We start from the raw sequence: 19469 nt of genomic DNA on the forward strand, positions 1-19469 counted from the left end.
AGTCTTTTTGATATGTCCTTATCATGTGTTGTGTGTGTATACACACTCAAATGTGTTTGGAACACACTCAAGTTCAGGTACATGGAGGCCAGAGGTCAGGTCGGGTGCCTTCCTCAGTTGCTTTTATTTTTGAGGCCAGGGCTCTCACTGAACCTGATTCAGACAGACTGGCTAGTCAGTGAGTATCAAGGAGGTGGAGCGCCGTCTCCAACACCCCAGATGGGCTACAGACGGATGCTGCTGCCCTTGTCTTTTTATGAGAGAGCTGGGATTTGAACTCAGGGCTTCATATGTGTATGTGGGAAGTCCTTTACTGGGTAAGCCTGCCCCCGAGCTCCTGCTTTATCATTCTTGATACTTAATGTGTTTATAATGAAAGTGATTTAAACTAATAGCTTTAATATTTTCAACAACTTTAAAGTCATCTATTGTGATGCCACCTAGAAATCAACACAGTTGATTACTCACAGTTACAACATGCTCCTTTGGGGATGCTGACAGACTCCCCCCTTTTCAGCTGGGTCCTCTGACCACACCTCTTTGGCCCTGCTCCACCCCTTCCCTGAAAGTAACCACAGGTCTGTAAACCCATTTCCTTAATGTATCTTAACAACCCTAACTTCACAACTGTTAGTCACTGTTTACTTTTATGCTAAATACGCAAGTCCCTAAAACTTTTCTGACACTAGTATCTTGAAGACAACTTTGCTGTTGCCACATTCATTACTGAGACCAAGCACAGAAATAACATCTAGTGCCAATTTCCAAGAAAAACATCAAGTCCCCTTTAAATAGTCATGGATGAACACTGACCTAACCTAGAATTTAAATGGGATGGGAAGGAAGCCACCCACTGCAGGCCATCCCAGTGGCCACACAGAGTCAACAACAAGGCTTGCTATTTTCAAGTCTGGCTGTTTCCGGTGCCACTAAAACCAGCTCAGACTTAAGCTCTCACTGCATGCCAGGCTATGGAGAACATGCAGAGAAATAAAAGGCAACATCTCAATGCCTGCCAGGTTCCTTCTCAGCACAATACATCTCTCGTTCTTTCACATCTTATGTATGATACGGTTTTAAAAGGTATTCCTTGGCTAGTTACATACCACAGGCTAAAACTGCTTGTTAACCATTATGCATTATCAGCCATAAAATTTTGGGCTATTTACTTAATTATTTATACCTTTAATTTGCTGTAAATAAACAAATATATGTTTAAAAAAGAGAATAATCCTTATCTCAAGAGATCAATTACTTAACTATAAAATGTTCCATATAATTAAACTCAGCAACACATGGCAGAAAAAGAAGCATTTCTAATTGCTAGTTCATCATACTATAAAATATTCTCAATGGACACTCTGCACATAATCAATTTCGTGATTTTATGGTTGATGTCTTATTATAGAAACAACTACAAGCACAATACATGTGTTTTGTGCCCAACAGAGAAAGGGGCTCTTAAGAGCCATGTGTCAGAGTACTCTTCTTGGAAAAAAGCTGGAACACACACGCATGTGTAAAGTACAAAGTGACCCACATACATACGCACAAGCACAATACACATAAAACAGCAACAAAACCAACTCAGGTACAACGGATCTATTAGTGGACCTAAAAGTAAAGTTCCAAGGCTTGACAGTGTGCAATCACCAATCCTGCAGCCTTAGACCTTGCTTGTAACAACTAAGACCAAGCCATTTTTAAAAAGGCAGAATTTGTGTATCTTAATCTGTCTCTCTGACAAGAGAAAGTCCTTAGACCTCAATTACTGAACAGCTGCACGTCACTCAACCAGGGTCTGACCTGAGAAATGAATCCTAGGCAATGTGTCATTCGAACATCATAAACTGCAAGGCACAAGGCTAGACGGTATGGTCTACTGTACACATGTACAGTATGGAGGTCTACGGCATCTGGACTACAGACCTATGCACCATGTGACTACTGAATACTCGTGGCAACTGGAACACAGCGGTAACAGCCACAACGCCACTATGTGCTAGGAAAACATCGCTTCATTATCTTCTGACATCTATGCAGTTATCACTGGCTGAACTTACTTTATGCAGTACATGGCTATATCTGAATTTTTAAAATTAAAACTGATTACTCTGCATATTAAGCAACCTGCCTAGAAATAGCCCTGTTTTCTACATGTGGTAGAATCATGCTCGCTGACTGGACAAGGCTGAAAGGAAATAGGAATGCTGCTTCTAGTGATCATGTCTTCATGTTCGTCTGCATTAAACTCAGTGAAGCCTCACTTTTTCGAGATGCAGATATTCTGGAAGCCATGGAACTTGAACTTGTCTCTATATAGAGCCTCAATCAGTATACATAGTTCCTTATTCTGCAGTTTGGTGCCGATGGACATGACAGCCTGGCCAATGTAAATCCTAGGCCACGGGGCTTCCCAAAGGTACCTCATGTACCTGTCTGGAGCCTAGACTGGAGCAGCATTGAGATCAGAGACTTGAATAACTGCCAGCAAATTGTCTCCAATGTCCCTCTGTGCAGCCCATAAGGCATCAGGCTGCATATACTCCCAAAGTGACTACAGTTTGCGATCAGTGCACACCAAGCCCCATGGGGAAAGGGACTTGGTCAGCTTAATTGGCTGCAGAGTGATTCCAATTATTTAAAGGTGTGTTCACTATGGAAAAAAATTCTCTAAAATATAAGAAAGATACTGAGGAGTTTTGGCAAAATATTACAGAACTGGTATAATAGAAGACAAAGACATCTTTCAATATGAATATAAACAGCCCTAAGTACAGCAGTCTCCACATCTGTAGGACGCATTCATCAGGAAGGGAAGCTTAGGAGCAGCTGGAACCTGAGGAGGAAAGCTAACTACGAAAGAGTATGGGGGGGGCACAAATCTATTTGGGGAACTCTGGAAAATTCTAGGTTTGGGGTCAGGTGAGAAGAGCCAGGTGCTACCAGCAAGCTCTGCTATAGCGCTGGCTGGAGAACACAGACGCTGCAGTTAAGCTGTGTGGAAGACAGTATAGTTTGCCAGAGCAGAGCCCTTGTTAATTACCCTGACATCAAACCTGAGCACCAGAGAAAGCTCAGCATAAGAACCACGCCCCAGGACAAGACCTCATTTCCACACACCCGACAAAGCCAGGAGGACACTCTGAGGAGGGACTGAGGGAGAGTTAAATCCTGCTGGTTTAAAGTTGGAAATACTCCAGGTTTTCTCCTGCATTTGGGTAGCATCACATAGTTAATGGTGGAGCAGAAGCTTAAGGTAGAAATACACCGAGAAAGGCTGAAGATTCACAGCAAAATTAGACAGGCACGCAAATGGTCAGGTTACTGAAAGACTGAAATATATATAAAAAATTAACCACTACTGGATACCAAGACTCGGTTTCATAAAAGCAGTTACCCTCAGGCAAAGATTCAGTATAACTGCAAGAACACGCACACGTACAATGTAACATCTATTCTTACCAAGTTAAGATGACCAGGCGTCACCGAGCTGTAAGATAGAACCAGTGTCGACATGCTGGGGAGGAACACAAAATAATCCAGAGTCCCAAAATGTACCAGCCATAATGTTGACTATTAAAACAGCCCTTAGTGTCAAAGCAAAACAATGAACCCAGAAAGAACAAAATTCCCTAAACAAATGAAAACTAGACATGTGTTAAAAAAAAAAGACACACAGACACACACAGACAGACACACACAGACACACACAGACACACACACACACAGACACACAGACACACACACACACACACACACACACACACACACCCCAGGACAATATGGCCCACAGAGGCTAAAAAATAAATCACTAGAACCTGTCCTAGAAATAGACTAGGTATACTGAACACTGAATACTCCTAGTCATGCAAATGTAGGGCCTGCCAGGACAGGCCACCATTGCACACAATCACAGAGAGCTTTAGTATGCATAGGTTTGCCATAATGAGAATTAATATCAGAAAGTACAATGAAAAGCACCACTAGAACCCTACTCAGTTTAATATATGTGTGTGTACATATATATACACACACACATATAGTGATGTATAACTTTAAAATAAAAATCAAATCAGTGGGACTGGAGAAATGGCTCAGCAGTTAAGAGCACTTGCTGCTGTTGATCTAGGTTCAGTTTCCATTACAATAAAACTCCACTTCCAGGGGATCCAGTACCCTTTCCTGGCAAAAAAAATATATATCTGCATACATGCAGTACACACCCACACACACACACACCCCCCCACACACACACACACACTTTAGAAAGTTAGCAATTAAGAAGACCTATTAACAAAGTATCACATTTATGAAAGATAATACTGGGCTGTCTTAAAATCAAACATACCTACATATATGAAACTTGAGAAGCTTAAAAAACCATTTGACTCAATTGTGTCTAAATGTCAAGCTTATCAATAAATTCCCAAATAAAAAAATGTGTAGGTTAAAAGATACTTTAATTAAGAAAAAAGCCTGTGCACCTGGGACAGCAGGCCGAGAGAAGAGCTTAGCACAGCAGCCCTCTGAGAGGTTCTACCTAGCAGTTGACTGAGAGAAACGCAGATACCCACAGACAAACATTGGATAGAGGTTGGGGACCCCTGTGGAAGAGTTAGGGCAAGGATTAAAGGCCCCCAAGATGGCAACCCCATAGGAAGACCAACAGTATCAAGTAACTTGGACCCCTGGGAGATCCCGGAGCCTGAGTTACCAAGCAAAGAGCACACACAGGCTGGTCTGAGGCTCCCTGCATGCCTCCACCCCTGCACATATGTAGTAGAAGGCTGCCTTGTCTGGCCTCAGTGGGAGACAATGGGCCTAATCCTGCAGAGACTTGATGCCTAGGGAGGAGAGATGGGGGGTTGGGAAGGCTGACCTCTTAGAGGTGAACAGAAGGGGTAATGGGAGGAGGAACTCTGCTGGTGGGGGGGACTGTGGTGGCATACCATTTAGTGTATAAATAAATAAATAAATAAATAAATAAATAAATAAATAAGAAAATCACCTGTTTGGATATTTCCCTGGCACTTTGTATATAATTACTCACTAGAACCCTACTCAAGTTTCTTAAAAATAAGTTACTTCCCAGATATTGAGTACCTAACCGAATAATTTGGTATTTGAAGTACCTGACAAAATGCCACTGAGAATGTTGCAGGAAAAACCAAAAACAAAAAAATAAAACCCACAAAACTAGAAAGTACTCTCAATGGCAGCTGTAACTGACTGCAACAGAGAGATGGCTCAACTCTCTTCTTCACATATATTTGCTTTGAATTTTAAAAGCATTTATTCTAAAACTTAGTTTCTTTTCATTACTTTGTATCAGTACACTGATGCCTCCTGGAAAAGCTCTTTATCGCCTTCATTCTTCAAGATTCATGGAGACCACATTCACGGGTTCTCGTTTGTATTTTACTTAAGTAGTCGTCTGTTGCAGATTTCTTCCAGGTCTGGCTTTTCCCTCTGTATGGGGATAGCACAAAGGAATATCCAAGCTTTGACTTGCAGGAAACACTAGGTGCCCATTGTTGGCATAAAACCATTATAATCTGTCTCAAGACATAGCACAGCATCACAGAGAAGAATACTTCTTTATTTCACTACTTTATAGACAAGAACTAAATGCAACCCATAGTCTGTCTTCTGAAAAGAATATTACAGTGTTACTACTTTTATCTCACTTTTATAAACCAAGGAGATGTTTTAAAGGAAAAGTATTTAGTGTATGTACATTACCAAATTGGGTTATTTAGTTTTATTTCTTTGAAGTTTCCTTTAGTAACTACCTTGAAAAATAGGAGTTGATATGATGGTCACCAGTGACTACAAAGCACCTGAAAAACAATGGCTTAAAAATTCTCCAGGGGATACTGTGGGTGAGTGTCTGCTACTCAGACATGACATCCTGTGTCAAATCCCTAATGCCCATATAAAAAAATGGGTGTGGCTGGGTATGAGTCCCCTATAGCCCCATGGTATGCAGGGGAGAGGATCACTGTGGCTTGCAGGCTACCTGACTCATTCAAGGTTAAGGGAGACCCTGACTCAAGGCAGTCAAGTGAAAAGTGACACAACAAGATGTCATTCCTCGACCTCCACATATGTGGACTTCCACTATTACACACACACACACACACACACACACACACACACACACACGTACACACACAGTCTCACTAAAGCCACAGATAACTAATTTCTATGTAAAGACTCAATAGAACTCACATTAGCAGTATTTGCATGGAAACTACAGCTTCTAGGTTTGCATGTTGGGGTCATGGGCTTATTCAAAAGTCACAGGGCTCTGCTTTTGTGACTACTGCTTAGTATTAACACTGCAGAAAATACACACTCAACAGTGACACCAACGGTCTGACGAAATACACTGGAGCGATGGACACGTTTAGACTTCTCCATCCTGCTTCAATTTTACTTCCACGCTCATGTGAACACGTATATGATCTATAACATTGATAAAGACTAACGATTTTTAAGGGTTTATTTATTTTATGCTTATATGAGTACACTGTTGCTATCTTCAGACCAGAAGAGGGCATCAGATCCCATTACAGATGGTTGTGAGCCACCATGTGGTTGCTGGGGATTGAACTCAGGACCTCTGGAGGAGCAGTCAGTGCTCTAACCACTGAGCCATCTCTCCAGCCCCAATTATTTATGTTATTATGACAGCACCTCACACCTTTTGAGATTCCAAGAAAGGCAGAAAAAAATGCTAAGCATCTGTTACACTGTTTTTTAAAAATTGGTTTCATTTACTTTACCTAAGAATCATAACACAGAAATTGATTACAATTCTAAGAACTGGGTTTTTTTTAATAGTTCAATTCATTGAAATTCAATCTAACAAAAATTAAGCAATTTAATACATGTGTGTATCTATTTAGTTGATTCAAACCCATATTTCTGAGGGTCTTAAAAGTTCTGTCATTAAAAAATAGAAAAATTGGGGCTGGGGATTTAGCTCAGTGGTAGAGCGCTTACCTAGGAAGCGCAAGGCCCTGGGTTCGGTCCCCAGCTCCGAAAAAAAGAACCAAAAAAAAAAAAATAGAAAAATTCTAAGTTTATATAGTTTCTGTCAAATGTTTTGCAGAAATTTGTAATTTTACTAATGCTCTCTTTTGATCTCTGAGGGCGCCAAGCATGCACATATGATACACACACACATACACACATACATACATACATATATACACACATACATACACACATACACACACACATATATATATATATACATACATACATACATACATACATACATACATACATACATACCCTGCATAGCATGGGGCTATAGGGAACACATATCCAGCACTGAATGAGTATGTATGTATGTATGTACGTACGTATGTATGTGAGTTTATTTGTGCTGTCATTGAAACTATAATACCTGCACATGTGCAGACTGTGAGGTCCTGGTTATGACCTTAGACTATACTCCTGAAGAAACTAAGATCTTTCTTGTAGCCATGCTATACACAGTCCTTTCAATATCTTTTTGAATTCTTCAAAAATATTTTGTTTTATTCTTCCAAAGGATGTTCAAAGAGTTTTGCAATTATATCTTAACCTCGAATCTGCATTCCTAACTCTCTCCCATCACACATTCACTGTCTCCCTCTAGGCAAGCACCATTCAGGCTCCTCTGTCTCACGTTTCCAAGGCAACAGTAGTAGTAATTAAAAAGTTTACTCAACATACAGAATAAGCTAAGTTCATAAACCCCCTTAAATTCTCCCATAAAAATAAGACTTTCATTATTTCCAGACAAGGGTCTGTACCACAGAAACTCTTCATAATGCAAGCCACAGTCACAGTCAACAAAACTAAAGAAAAAGTCACTCTGGTTTGAAAAGACTGAACAAAAAAATGGACAAAAACACATATAATCATTATCAAAACCATTCTAATACTATAAGTGTAATGAATATTACTTGTGCTGGTTTGTTTTAGACCTCTATATAGCCCAGGCTGGCCCAGACTACAAAACAACTTAAACTACTAAGGTTCTGGGATTATAGGTATGTGCAACCTATAACCACATGTGAGATATTTTTATATACCATTAAGTTTAGAAACACATCAACATGGCTACATTTGAAAAAAAAAAGCTTACTAGATGAAACCATACAAAAGTAGAATTCAAATGTGTTATGGTTTATGATAACATGAGTTCATTCTGTAAGTAGTTCTGTAGAGAAGTTGCTAAATTTTTGTAAATCCCAGCTTTTACTTGTGTACTTTTTGTTGCAAATTAACATTTTCAAACACGGAGTCTCGCTGGTGAGAAACAGACTGGCAGAAGGAGAAGACAGTGTTCCTGGCATGCTTTCTGTGTGGTCAGGGAGAGGGATGAACAGGGCATGAGACAGTTTCTTTCTCATGAGCCTGATCTAGTTGGTACTTAACAAAGTTCTGCCACAGGCTTTGGACAGGTTCAAACCTTTCTACATGCTAGCTTTCCTTAATCACCAGGTAACAACAGATACTTCGTGTTAATTGTTGGCAAGTTTTAAATGGGATGATTGGTTTAAAGCATATGCACTTATATCTACATGTGAATCTACAATTACCTCAAAATTAGAAATTAGTTTTCAAAAGGCCCGCAGAATGCCAGCAGCAGAAGGAATATCCTTCTGGAATCTGTTTCTACTATAAAGTTTAGACTTGTTTAGGAGACTGGAAGTCCATCAGCCTCCAGTTCAACAGTAAGAATACCCACTCGGCTTAGTGACCCAAAGTTCTGGACACTCAGCATCAGAGACACAGGATTCAGACCAGCAGCTCACAGTGCAAGAAATTGTACAGTGAATGTCAGAGCATTTGCCTGACATACTGGTCCTCTCCATTATATTGTAAATAACCAATCAGCACTGAGATTACAATATGCTCTCCTAGCAATTGGTACAATAATTGCATGCTCACTAGTTTGAATAAATATCCTATTACAAAATCTATTATTTTCATTTTCTAAAGTTGAAAATCTATATAATATAAACAAACTCATCTTAGCTTTTATTATTTTAATTCCTTTGTATTAAAGAAAATAAAAACTGATATTAAAGTCCTAAGTAAGGAAAACTCAAAATGTGAAATTGTACACATATCTTATTGTTTTCTATAATTAGAGGTTTACATTTTACTTTGATTATATGTTTAGGAATGAATCTACAAAAAAGGAAAATTTAATTGTCCTGAATGAGCCCCATTTTGGAAAATTCCAGATATTAAAAAAAAAAGATTACTAAAACTATGTTATCACTGAGAATAACTGGTTAATGAATGACAAGCAGAAAGCTCGCCTCAGCTTCTCCTCAAGAGGAACAGACACTAGAAAACTCTGGAGAAATCCAGGGTGAAGAGACGCTGCTTCCATAATGGACGGAACATGGAAAACTGGCAAGTTCCTGCCAGACCCCAGGAACACAGGAGCCTGTCCAGTGACACAGAAGAACCAAGCATGGGAACGAGTGCCACAAAATTCAGGACAAAAACTAGTTTGTACAGCTTCACAAACCCCTTAGATGTTTTAAATAACTATTTAAACAAACAGCTTGGGGATATTTTACAAGACTAGCAGCTCAGTACACGAGGAACTCAATGTGCTTTCTGCACCAAAAGCAAGCATAAAACATTGGACAACTAATTAAAAACAATACAAACGACCTCACCCCCAAACCCGTGGAAAGCAACCCAACACAGACAATGGAAATGTTTGTTTGAATACAAGGGCACCCAAGTTCAAAAACAAAACAAAAACCCAACAGCTTAAATCACATACACATTGACCCTCACACAGTGATAGCAGGTGACTTCAATAGCCCAGCCTCACCAACAGATGGATGTCCAGACAAAAACTAAACAGAAAAGCTGGAGCTAACTGGCACTATAATCCAAAGGGACCAACAGATACTTATAAAACGTTTTATTCAAATACAGAAGAATATTCCTTCTTCTCAGCGGCTCATAGGACTTTCTCCAAAATTGACCACAAACTTGGACACAGAGAAAGTCTCAACAGATACAGGAAAACTGAAGTAACACCCTGCATCCTGACTGACCACCACAGATGATTAAAACTTGACATCAACAACAAAAGAAATAACAGAAAGCTTACAAATTCACCAGAACTGAGCAACTCGCCGAGTGGAATACTGTGGATCGAGAATGAAGTTAAGCAAGATTATTAAAACTTTCTAGAATTAAATGAGAATGAAAACACAACATACCCAAACTTATAGGACATGGTGAAGATGGTTCTTTAAGAGGCAAGTTCATAGCGCTAAGTGCCTACATGGGAAAATTGGAGAGATCTCAAATTAGTCATTTAATAGCACACCGCTAGAACAAAAAGAATAACACCCAAAAGAAATAGATAGTAAGAAATAAGTCAACTCAGGCCTGATATCAATAAAATGGAAACAAACAAAATACAAAGAATCAATGAAACAAAGAGTTGGTTCTCAAAGAACCCTTAGCCAAATTACCTAAAGACAGAGAGAGAAGATCCAAAACCACAACATTTTTGCCAGGGACAAAAAGGGAGACTCATAAGAGCATACTTAAAAAACCTGTAGCCCATCAAATCAGAAAACCTAAAAGAAATGGATAATTTCACAATAGAGACCACCTATCAAAATCAAATCAAGATCAGATGAAAACCTATAACTCCTAGTAAAGTAAAAACTGTAATTAAGGGTTGGGGATTTAGCTCAGTGTTAGAGCACTTGCCTAGGAAGCGCAAGGCCCTGGGTTCGGTCCCCAGCTCCGAAAAAAAAAACAAAAGAACAAACAAACAAACAAACAAAAACTGTAATTAAAAGTCTCCCAACCAAAGAGAGTTCAGGGCCACATGCTTTTAGTGCAAAATTCTACCAGACTTTCAAAGAAGAGTTAATGTCAATACTCCTCGATTATCCCACAAAACAGAAACAGAATTAATATTGCCCAATTCATTTTATGAGGCAATAGACATCCTGATACCTAAACCACATAATGACCCAACAAGGAAAGAGAATTACAGACTGGTTTCCTTTATGAACATAGATGCAAAAAGTCTCAAGAAAATGCTTGCAAACTGAATCCAAGAACACATCAAAAAGTCATCTACTGTGATCAAGTAGGCTTCTTCCCAGAGATGCAGGGATGGTTTAATATATTCAAATCGATAACTATAGCCCACCATATAAACAAACTGAAAGACAAAGGTCATGTGATCAGCTCATTAGATGCAGAAAAGACCATTGACAAAACTCAACATCCCTTCATAATAAAAGTTCTAGAGAGTAGAAACACAAGAGTGTGGTGGCTTCAATAGGTTTGACCCCATAGACTCATGTGTTTGAATGCTTGGCCAGGGCACTATTAGGGGATGTGGCCTTGTTGGAAAAGTACTTCACTATGGTTGCAGGCTTTGACATCTTCTATGCTCATACTATGGCCTGTGAAACTCTCAGTTCCTTCTCCAGCATCATATCTGCCTGTATGCTGCTGCTATGCCTCCCACTATGAAGATACTAGACTAAATATCTGTGAAACTGTAAGCCAGGCCCAATTAAATGTTTTCCTTTATAAGAGTTGCCTTGCTCATGGTGTTTCTTCACAGCCATGAAACTCCATGAGAACAAAGGGACATACCTCAATATAACAAAATTTACAGCAAGCTCATACCCAACATCAACTTAAAAGGAGAGAAACTCAAAGTAATTTCACTAAAATCAGGAACAAGACAAGATTGCCCACTCTCTCCATATCTATTCAATGCAGCACTTGAAGTCTTAGTTGAGCAATGAGAAAACCAAAGGAGATGAAGGCAACACAAACTGGAAAGTATGAAGTCAAAATATCTTTATTTGCAGATGATATGATAGTACACATAAGTGACTCTAAAAATTCCACTGGGGAACTCCTGCACCTAATAAACACTTTCATCAAAGTAGCTGGGTAAAAATTTAACTCACAAAAATCAGTAGCCCTCTCTACAAATGGAAAACAAACTGAGAAAGAAATCAGGGGAACGATACCTATCACAATAGCCTAAAAATTATGAATTATCTTGGAGTAACTCTAACCAAGCAAGTGAAAGACTTGTATGACAAAAACATTAAGACCTTGACAAAAGAAACTGAAGAATATATCAGAAAATGAAAAAAATTCCCATGCTCATAGATAGGTAGGATGAACATAGTAAAAATGATTACCCTACCAAAAGCAATGTACACAGTCAACAAATCTTTATCACAATTCCAACACAATTCTTCACAGAACTTGAAAGGACCATTTTCGGTTTCACATGAAAACACAGAAGATCTGGGATCGATAAAATAACTGTAGGAGGCACCACCTTCCTAATTTCAGGTTGTACTACAGGGCTATAATAATAAAAACATGATATTGACACCAAAACAGACACACTGAGCAATGGAACTGAATTAAAGACACAGAAAGAAGTCCACATACCTGTGGACCCCCTGAGCTTCACTAAAGAAGCTGGGAATAAACACTAGAAAAAAAAAGGCAACACCCTCAACAAAGGGTGCTGGACGAGCACATGTGGGATAATGCACACAGACCTATACTTACCACCTTGCATGAAACTCAACTCCAAATGATCAAAGACCTTGGAAGAGGCCAGACACACAGAATCTGATAGAAGAGAAAGTGGGGAATAGCCTTGAATGCATTAGCCCAGAAGACTTTCTGAACAGAACACTGATAGCACAGTCACTCAAACCAAAAACCTACTAATAGATGGGACCGCAGGGAACTGAAAAGCTTCCATAAGGCAAAGGACACCATCATTCGGACAGAGACAGCCAAAGCACAGGAAAGGATGTTTACCAACTAACTACACTTCTGAAAGAGGGCTAATATCCAATATATATAAAGAACACAAAAAACTGGACGTCAAGAAAACAACCCAATTAAAAATGGTGTACAGTTAAAAATAGAGAATTCTCAACAGAGGAAACTCAAATGGTTGGAAAACACTTAAAGAAATGTTCAATAGCCTTAGCCATCAGGGAAATGCAAATCAAAACTACTCTGAGATTTCATCTTACACATCAGAAAGGTAAGATCAATAGAACAAAGAGCTCATGCTGGCGAGGACAGAGGAGGGAAAACACCCCTCCATTGCTAGCAGGAGTGCAAACTTGTACAGCACTGTGGAAATCTATGTGGCGGTTCCTCAGGAAGATGGGAATCAATCTACCTCAAGCACTGGCCATACCACTTAAGCCCAAAGGACATTTCATCCTACTACAAAGACACTTGCTCAACCATATTTATTGCTGTGCCAGATACTGAAAACCACCCAGATGCCCGTCAATGGATAAATGGATAAAGAAAATGTGGTACATTTATACAATACAATATTACTAAGCCATTAAAACAAAACAAAATCAGCTGGGCAGTTGTGGCCCACACCTTTAATCCCAGCACTCAGAAAGCAGAGGCAGGTGAGGCCAGCCTGCTCTTACAGAGTGAGTATCTGGAAAGCAAGAGCTACACAGAGAAATCCTGTCTTGAAAGACCAAAACAAAATAGGACTACCAAATCTAGGGAGCAAAAATCCTGAGTGAGGTAACTCAGATCTAGAAAGACAAATATGTGGCTAGAGAGATGGCTCAGTGGTTAAGAGTACTGGTTGCTCTTCCAGAGGTCCTGAGTTCTAATCCCAGCAACCACATGGTGGCTCCCAACCATCTGTAATGAGACCTGATGCCCTCTTCTGGTGTGTCTGAAGACAGCCACAGAGTACTTATATATAATAAATAAATCAATAATTAAAAAAAAGAAAGACAAATATGATATGTTTTTGCTTATATATAGACGTTAGCTGTTATGTCATTTATAAACAAGCTATAATCCATATATCCACAGAATTTAGGAAGGCAGAACTGGGACTGGGAGCAGGTACAGATCCCCTTAGGAAGCAGAAATAGACTAGGTAGTTATAAACAGGGAGGGGAGGGAAGAAGGGGGCAAGGGAGAGAATATACGGAAGAACAGCTAAAACCAGGCCATTTGAAGGGTTGTATGGAAACCTAATACAGTAGCGCCTTCCTATAATATATTCATACATATACACTTACACACACACACACACACACACACACACACACACACACACACACACACACACGCACGCATGCTCTAAATGAAATGTCTCCCCCAATAACAGGGGAAACAGACTCCCAACTGGGCCTCTCTATAACAAATGAAGTCTGCAGTGCCAGAGATAGATTCCATCTAATCAAACCCCAAACAACGACAGCTACGCAAGGCTATGGGTGGCTCTCTGTAAGCCAAGGATAAGGCCTATTGCTGAAGTCAACACTCACAGGACTCATTGAAAACTGGAGCCATCAAGTAGGAGCCTACCTAGAGTTTTCACCCTATATACTAGTACTCATGGAACTAGATGGTATTCTGTACAGTTCCGAAGGAGAAAGAAAAACACCAACCCAGCCACAACCCCTTCAGTCTATAAGAGTGACTTGCCAGCAAAGTAGCTGCTGTGACAGTGGAACCAAGCACGTAAGAATAACCATCAATATCTGATGCGAGCCAAGGCAACTCCGGGAGAGGGAGCCCATACCCAGTGCTGCTTGAGTGCCAAGGACATGACACTAACTAGGCGGGACCTAGGGGAAAACCAAACAAACACTGAGGTGCTAGAGGAAAGCAGTGTCTGTAGAGGGCACAAGGGCTTTGTGCTTCTAGATAAGCACTGGGAAACCAGGAACATTAATGGTGCAGGGCTGTCTCCTCAAGAGGAAATGGCACCTGTTTTCCATCAGAAGGCTGGGAGTAGATGTTGCTAACAGCTCGGTGATCTGCGCTATCTGTAGGGCCAGGCCACAGCCAACTTCACCATAATGTTTACCCCAAATGCTTCTTCCCCAGACCTTCGCCTTGAGCATTGTTTCTCAGTCAGTAGACCCATCCCCAGGGGAGATGCCACATGTACTTTCTAGCCTGGGGGCATCCATGATGACCTCTAGACCACACAAGATCCTCCCCTAGGCCTTAGCTATAGCATCCACTCTTATGTCTGAGGTCACATGTACTTTGCAAAAGAGTTTTGAAGCAGTCACACCTTTAGCTTCATTGTGATAACTGTCACCAGGAACCATTTTCCAAAGTTGTACTTAAATATGTCTGAAGTAAACTGCCTGGTGTCAGACTCTAGGAGTATGAACACAGGGTACTGAGTTGTGTTAAGCTGGACTTCCTTCTTGCCTCACTCAGACTGTTACTCTGGCCATGGCATTTGCAAAGACATTCTGCTATACTTATGAGTGCATGCCTTGCTCAGCCATCTAGAAGCTTCCTCCTGCAGCATTATGGGAATCAATACAGAGTCTCACAGCCAGACATGATGCAGAGAGTAAGAGACCTTAGAACCTCAGTTCTAAATGGTTCATCTCCATCAAACCCCTCTGTTCAGGTCTTAGGGAACCCCTCAGGAGAGGAGATTGAAAGACTGAAAGAACCAGAACGGATGGAGAACACTAAGTAATCAAAGCCTTCTAGAGCCAACAGGGCCAGAGCATATCCAAATTCACAGGGACTACAGCAGTATACACAGGGCCTGTACAGGTCTTACAAGATGGCAACCTAGAGCTGACAAGAAAAATAAACACAAGCTCCTGTCCCTAACCCAGAAGCTATTTCCAATTGACAGCCACTTGCAAATGAAAAATTAATTTTCTCAGAAATCTCACTGGGAAAAACAAGCCCCATGCCCAGCAGTGAATGGCACCCAGCAGTGGAGGGCCAACACGAAATGATCTTACCGGCATTGTTGGAGGTTTCTGTGTAATGATGAGAAGTCAGGACAGTTTTGTTTCCTGCTTTGGTTTCCCCCCTATCTTACAGATCCTCAGTGTATATACTACGGCTTCCAGTTTTGGGTTTTTATGGATTCTAGAGGGCACGTGTGTATCTCTGCATCTATATGCATTTCTTGTGATTTTTGTTTCTTTTTGTTGTTTTGTTTTTATTGGTTTTTTGTTTTGTTTTTGAGACAGGTGTAGTCTTGTCTGTCCTGGGACTGTGTATACCAGGCTGGCCTCTGCTTCCTGACTAGAGTCTTTAAAGGTGTATTCCACCATGTCCAGTGGTTCTTGTTCTTATGTGGTTGATTTGTAATATTCCAGTTTGTTTTATTCATCTTATTATTATTCCTTAGGTGCCTATTTATTTTCTAAGGAGAGACAGAAAAGGTGGCGATCTGGATGGGAGGGGAGGTGGGAAGGAACTGTAGAAGCAGGGGGAGGAGAAACTATAATCAATATATTATATGGGAAAAATCTATTTTTAATTTGAAAGCAGGGGGAGGGGTTGGACAGTGGTGGCACTTACCTACTTACCTTTAACCCCACTCAGCACATGGGAGGGAGAGAGGCAAATGGACTCTGTGGGTTCCGGTCCAGCCTGGTTGACGGGGATTCCAGGACAGCCGAGGTTACAGAGAAATCCTGTCTCAGGGGTGGGATGGGCTGTGGATGGCAGAATGTCTGCTTCAGCACCTGCAAAGCTCCATGAAGGAAAGCAGTGTGGGTGCATTCCAGTTTGGGGGGCTCCTCTACAGGACATTGGGAAGCCACAGCTAGCTGCCAGCGGGCACTCCTCACCTTTTGGTCAGGAAATATAACTACAGTTGTGCAAGCTAAAGTGGCAAACCTTGTAGGAAAAGAAAATGTCAACTGGGAATTCTATATATACCACCATTAGTCTTCAAAAGGAAGGTAAGGGGCTGTGAGACGGCTCAGTGGGCATGGGCACTACCAAGCTTGACAACCTGAACTCCATCGCCAGGTCCCACATGGTGGACAGAACTTACTCAAGTTCTTCTTTGACCTCCCACTGCACCACCTCCCCAACATATAAAATGAACAAATTGGTAAAATTCTTTTTAAGATGGAGAATAAAATCAGTTGTTAGCACATCTGCTCTGTAAGAAATATTAAAGGGGTTGGAAGACAAGGGTAGTGAGAGCTAAAACTCAGAACACACTGGTGTACAAAGTATACTCTGAATAGGCTGTGTTCTATTTTTGTTGAGGCGAAGGATTAGTTCAGGGTGGACAACAATGTCATTCATGGTTTCTGTATCTGTAATGCCAGCACAGAGGGATCAAAGTCTCCATTTATAACTGAGTTCTTTCAGTTCCATGATTTTCACCTTCATATATTCTGGGCCTGTTAGCACACAGGTGATTCTGCTGGCCTGGCCTTGGGGACCTAGCAACAGCTTATGCCATCTCCTGCCACCCCTGCCATGTACACTAGCTGTGGACTGTATATTAAAGGACTGCCCGGCATTCTGTCTCTCTCTGTCCCCCAGTGTTCCAGTCCAGTGTCTCCCACCCCTTCTCTGACCCACCTGGCTCTCTGCCCTCATGGCTCTGCTTCTGTCTGTCACCTGTATGTACATGTCCATTCATCTGCCTCTACCCCTTCTCCAGATCCTTACTCCCCTCTCTTTCCCCAATAACCCCCTCTATACCTGATCAATGGCAGGGCATACTTACTCAGGGGCAGACCCTGCCATGGGCCTACCAGGAACCACCTCGCCACATGGTATTTCATCAGGGCCTATCCTGATAGTACATATACATTAATAATTGATACATCTTCCTACCCTCTAACCTTTTTGTTGTAAAGTATTTTGTCATTTCTTAAAATAGCTAAGAAAATCAGTGTGAATTTCTAAAAACAAACAAAAAGCTCAAAAACCTAAAAATAGTATTATCTCAGGAGATTCGGAAGATAGCTCAGTGGACCAAGGTGCTTACTGCCAAGCACCTGAATTAAATTCCCAAGGTCTACATGATGGTAGGAGAATGCCCACACATTGTCCTCTCGCTCTGCATATGCATATGTAGACTCACACACTGAAAAGTATGATTTCTTTAAAAGAACCAACACGTGACATAGTTGCACCACTTTTGCCCAAAGGCTCAAAGTCAGGATCCCACAGATCGTGCACTCACATATACTACTACACTGCTCATGACAGCCAGGAAGTGGGGCTGGCCTGGACATCCACCAGCAGTGAGCGGACGGGGGCCCATGGCATACCCATATCACTGAATGGTGGTTAGCCATGAAGACGGCCTATGACGGGAAGACGAAGGAACTGGAGGGAAGACGAAGGAACTGGAAAGCGCTCCATTTCTTTGCTGCAGATGCTTCCACTTAAGCTTCCACAATACCTGAGACACTGGCTGTGTACATATAACTCAGACTCCCACAGACTTTCTACATGAAAATCAATATTCATTTGAGATTGCCAAATCTGTAGTTGTAGGGGTGAGTTTCTCAATGCCCTATATATATCTTTAAAGGCTTCAAAGGTAAAATATATCAAGAAATATATGACAGCATTAAGCTAAAAATCAACAATAAGGAAGAAATAGACTTCAAACGCCTGAAAAGTGCACAACAGACTTGTACACAATACATGGGTCAAGAAACTCAAGAAAATCGTGAAATGGCTTAACACAAATCAAACATAATGCACGAGAGGCAGCTAAAGCTTAGAAATTATTTTGAAATATGTGTACTACCAAGAGTGAGCTAAAAATGGTGTAAATTTTCATCTCAAGAGACTACAGTAAAGACAGGTAAACCAAACACAAAGGGCAAGAAGGAACTAACAGATTAGGGGTAGGAAAACCAACAAAACACAGCAAACAAAAACCACAGCTGAGCCAACCACAACAAAAGTGGGTTCTGGATGACAACTGCTGGGCTAGCCTGGGCAAAGGCAGTGAGGGCAAGAATGAAAGACAACACACAGACCACACACAGGACATACATGAGCATAATTGAGAAGAACACTCCAGAATCGGAACCACCAGAGAACTAAATCAGATAATATAAATGAAATTGTTAAACCCCCCACGTATGTATCACGGGAGCCAGAGGAACTCTCAGAAGTTTAAGAAGGTGAATTAGTAATATAGACTATTTACAGATGGACGGGAAGCACATATATAGTAGGCGAATTCTAGAATTCGTTGTGTGTGTCTGTCTCCTTCCCCGGTCCCGCCCTCTTTGTCTTGCTTTTGACACCTTGTGAAGACTGGCCCAGCTTGCCTGGCTTGGGACTTTCACACTCACACACTCTGTATCCATTGTGACTGGCTTCTTCTTTTCAAAACCATCTAGTCTGTTGGGGGTCAAATGTATCGCTCAATGTAGCTGCCACTTCAGTTTCTTTTGTTACGATACACTATCGTAAAACATGAATTGACCACTTCATCCATTTCAATATAAAAGAATACTTATTTTTAGTTTCAAGTACCTAGGGACACAATCACACATGTCTTCGTGCCATTAAAGAGGCAAAGCTTTTAGTCACAAGTATAAGCAGCATCACCATCCCTGACACACGCTCTGTGGCTCATCAGTTCTTGTTTGGCC

At 40.9% G+C, this 19469-nt stretch overlaps 1 protein-coding gene and 1 non-coding gene across 9 annotated transcripts in view; both read right to left on the bottom strand.

The window, feature by feature from the left end:
* The window catches only part of Lrrc28 (leucine rich repeat containing 28), a 129235-nt gene that overhangs the window by 57338 nt on the left and 52428 nt on the right, over window positions 1–19469 (bottom strand). Inside the window, exon 4 of one of the 8 annotated variants that reach the window (XM_039082305.2) lies at window positions 10260–10320. The exons of 6 other annotated variants lie outside the window; for them this stretch is intronic. In XM_039082305.2, the coding sequence (XP_038938233.1) occupies window positions 10260–10308 (49 nt within the window). In that variant the 5' untranslated portion in view covers window positions 10309–10320. Of the gene's footprint in view, window positions 1–10259; window positions 10321–19469 lie in introns of those variants that run through there. One more of the 8 variants, XM_063266910.1, reaches the window with a different exon arrangement.
* On the bottom strand, window positions 2494–2626 carry LOC120100341 (small nucleolar RNA SNORA70). The gene has a single exon (XR_005500111.1). It is a non-coding gene; the product is annotated as a small nucleolar RNA SNORA70 (small nucleolar RNA).

The sequence above is a fragment of the Rattus norvegicus genome, chromosome 1, assembly GCF_036323735.1.
Source record: "Rattus norvegicus strain BN/NHsdMcwi chromosome 1, GRCr8, whole genome shotgun sequence".
NCBI classification, from domain to species: domain Eukaryota; kingdom Metazoa; phylum Chordata; class Mammalia; order Rodentia; family Muridae; genus Rattus; species Rattus norvegicus.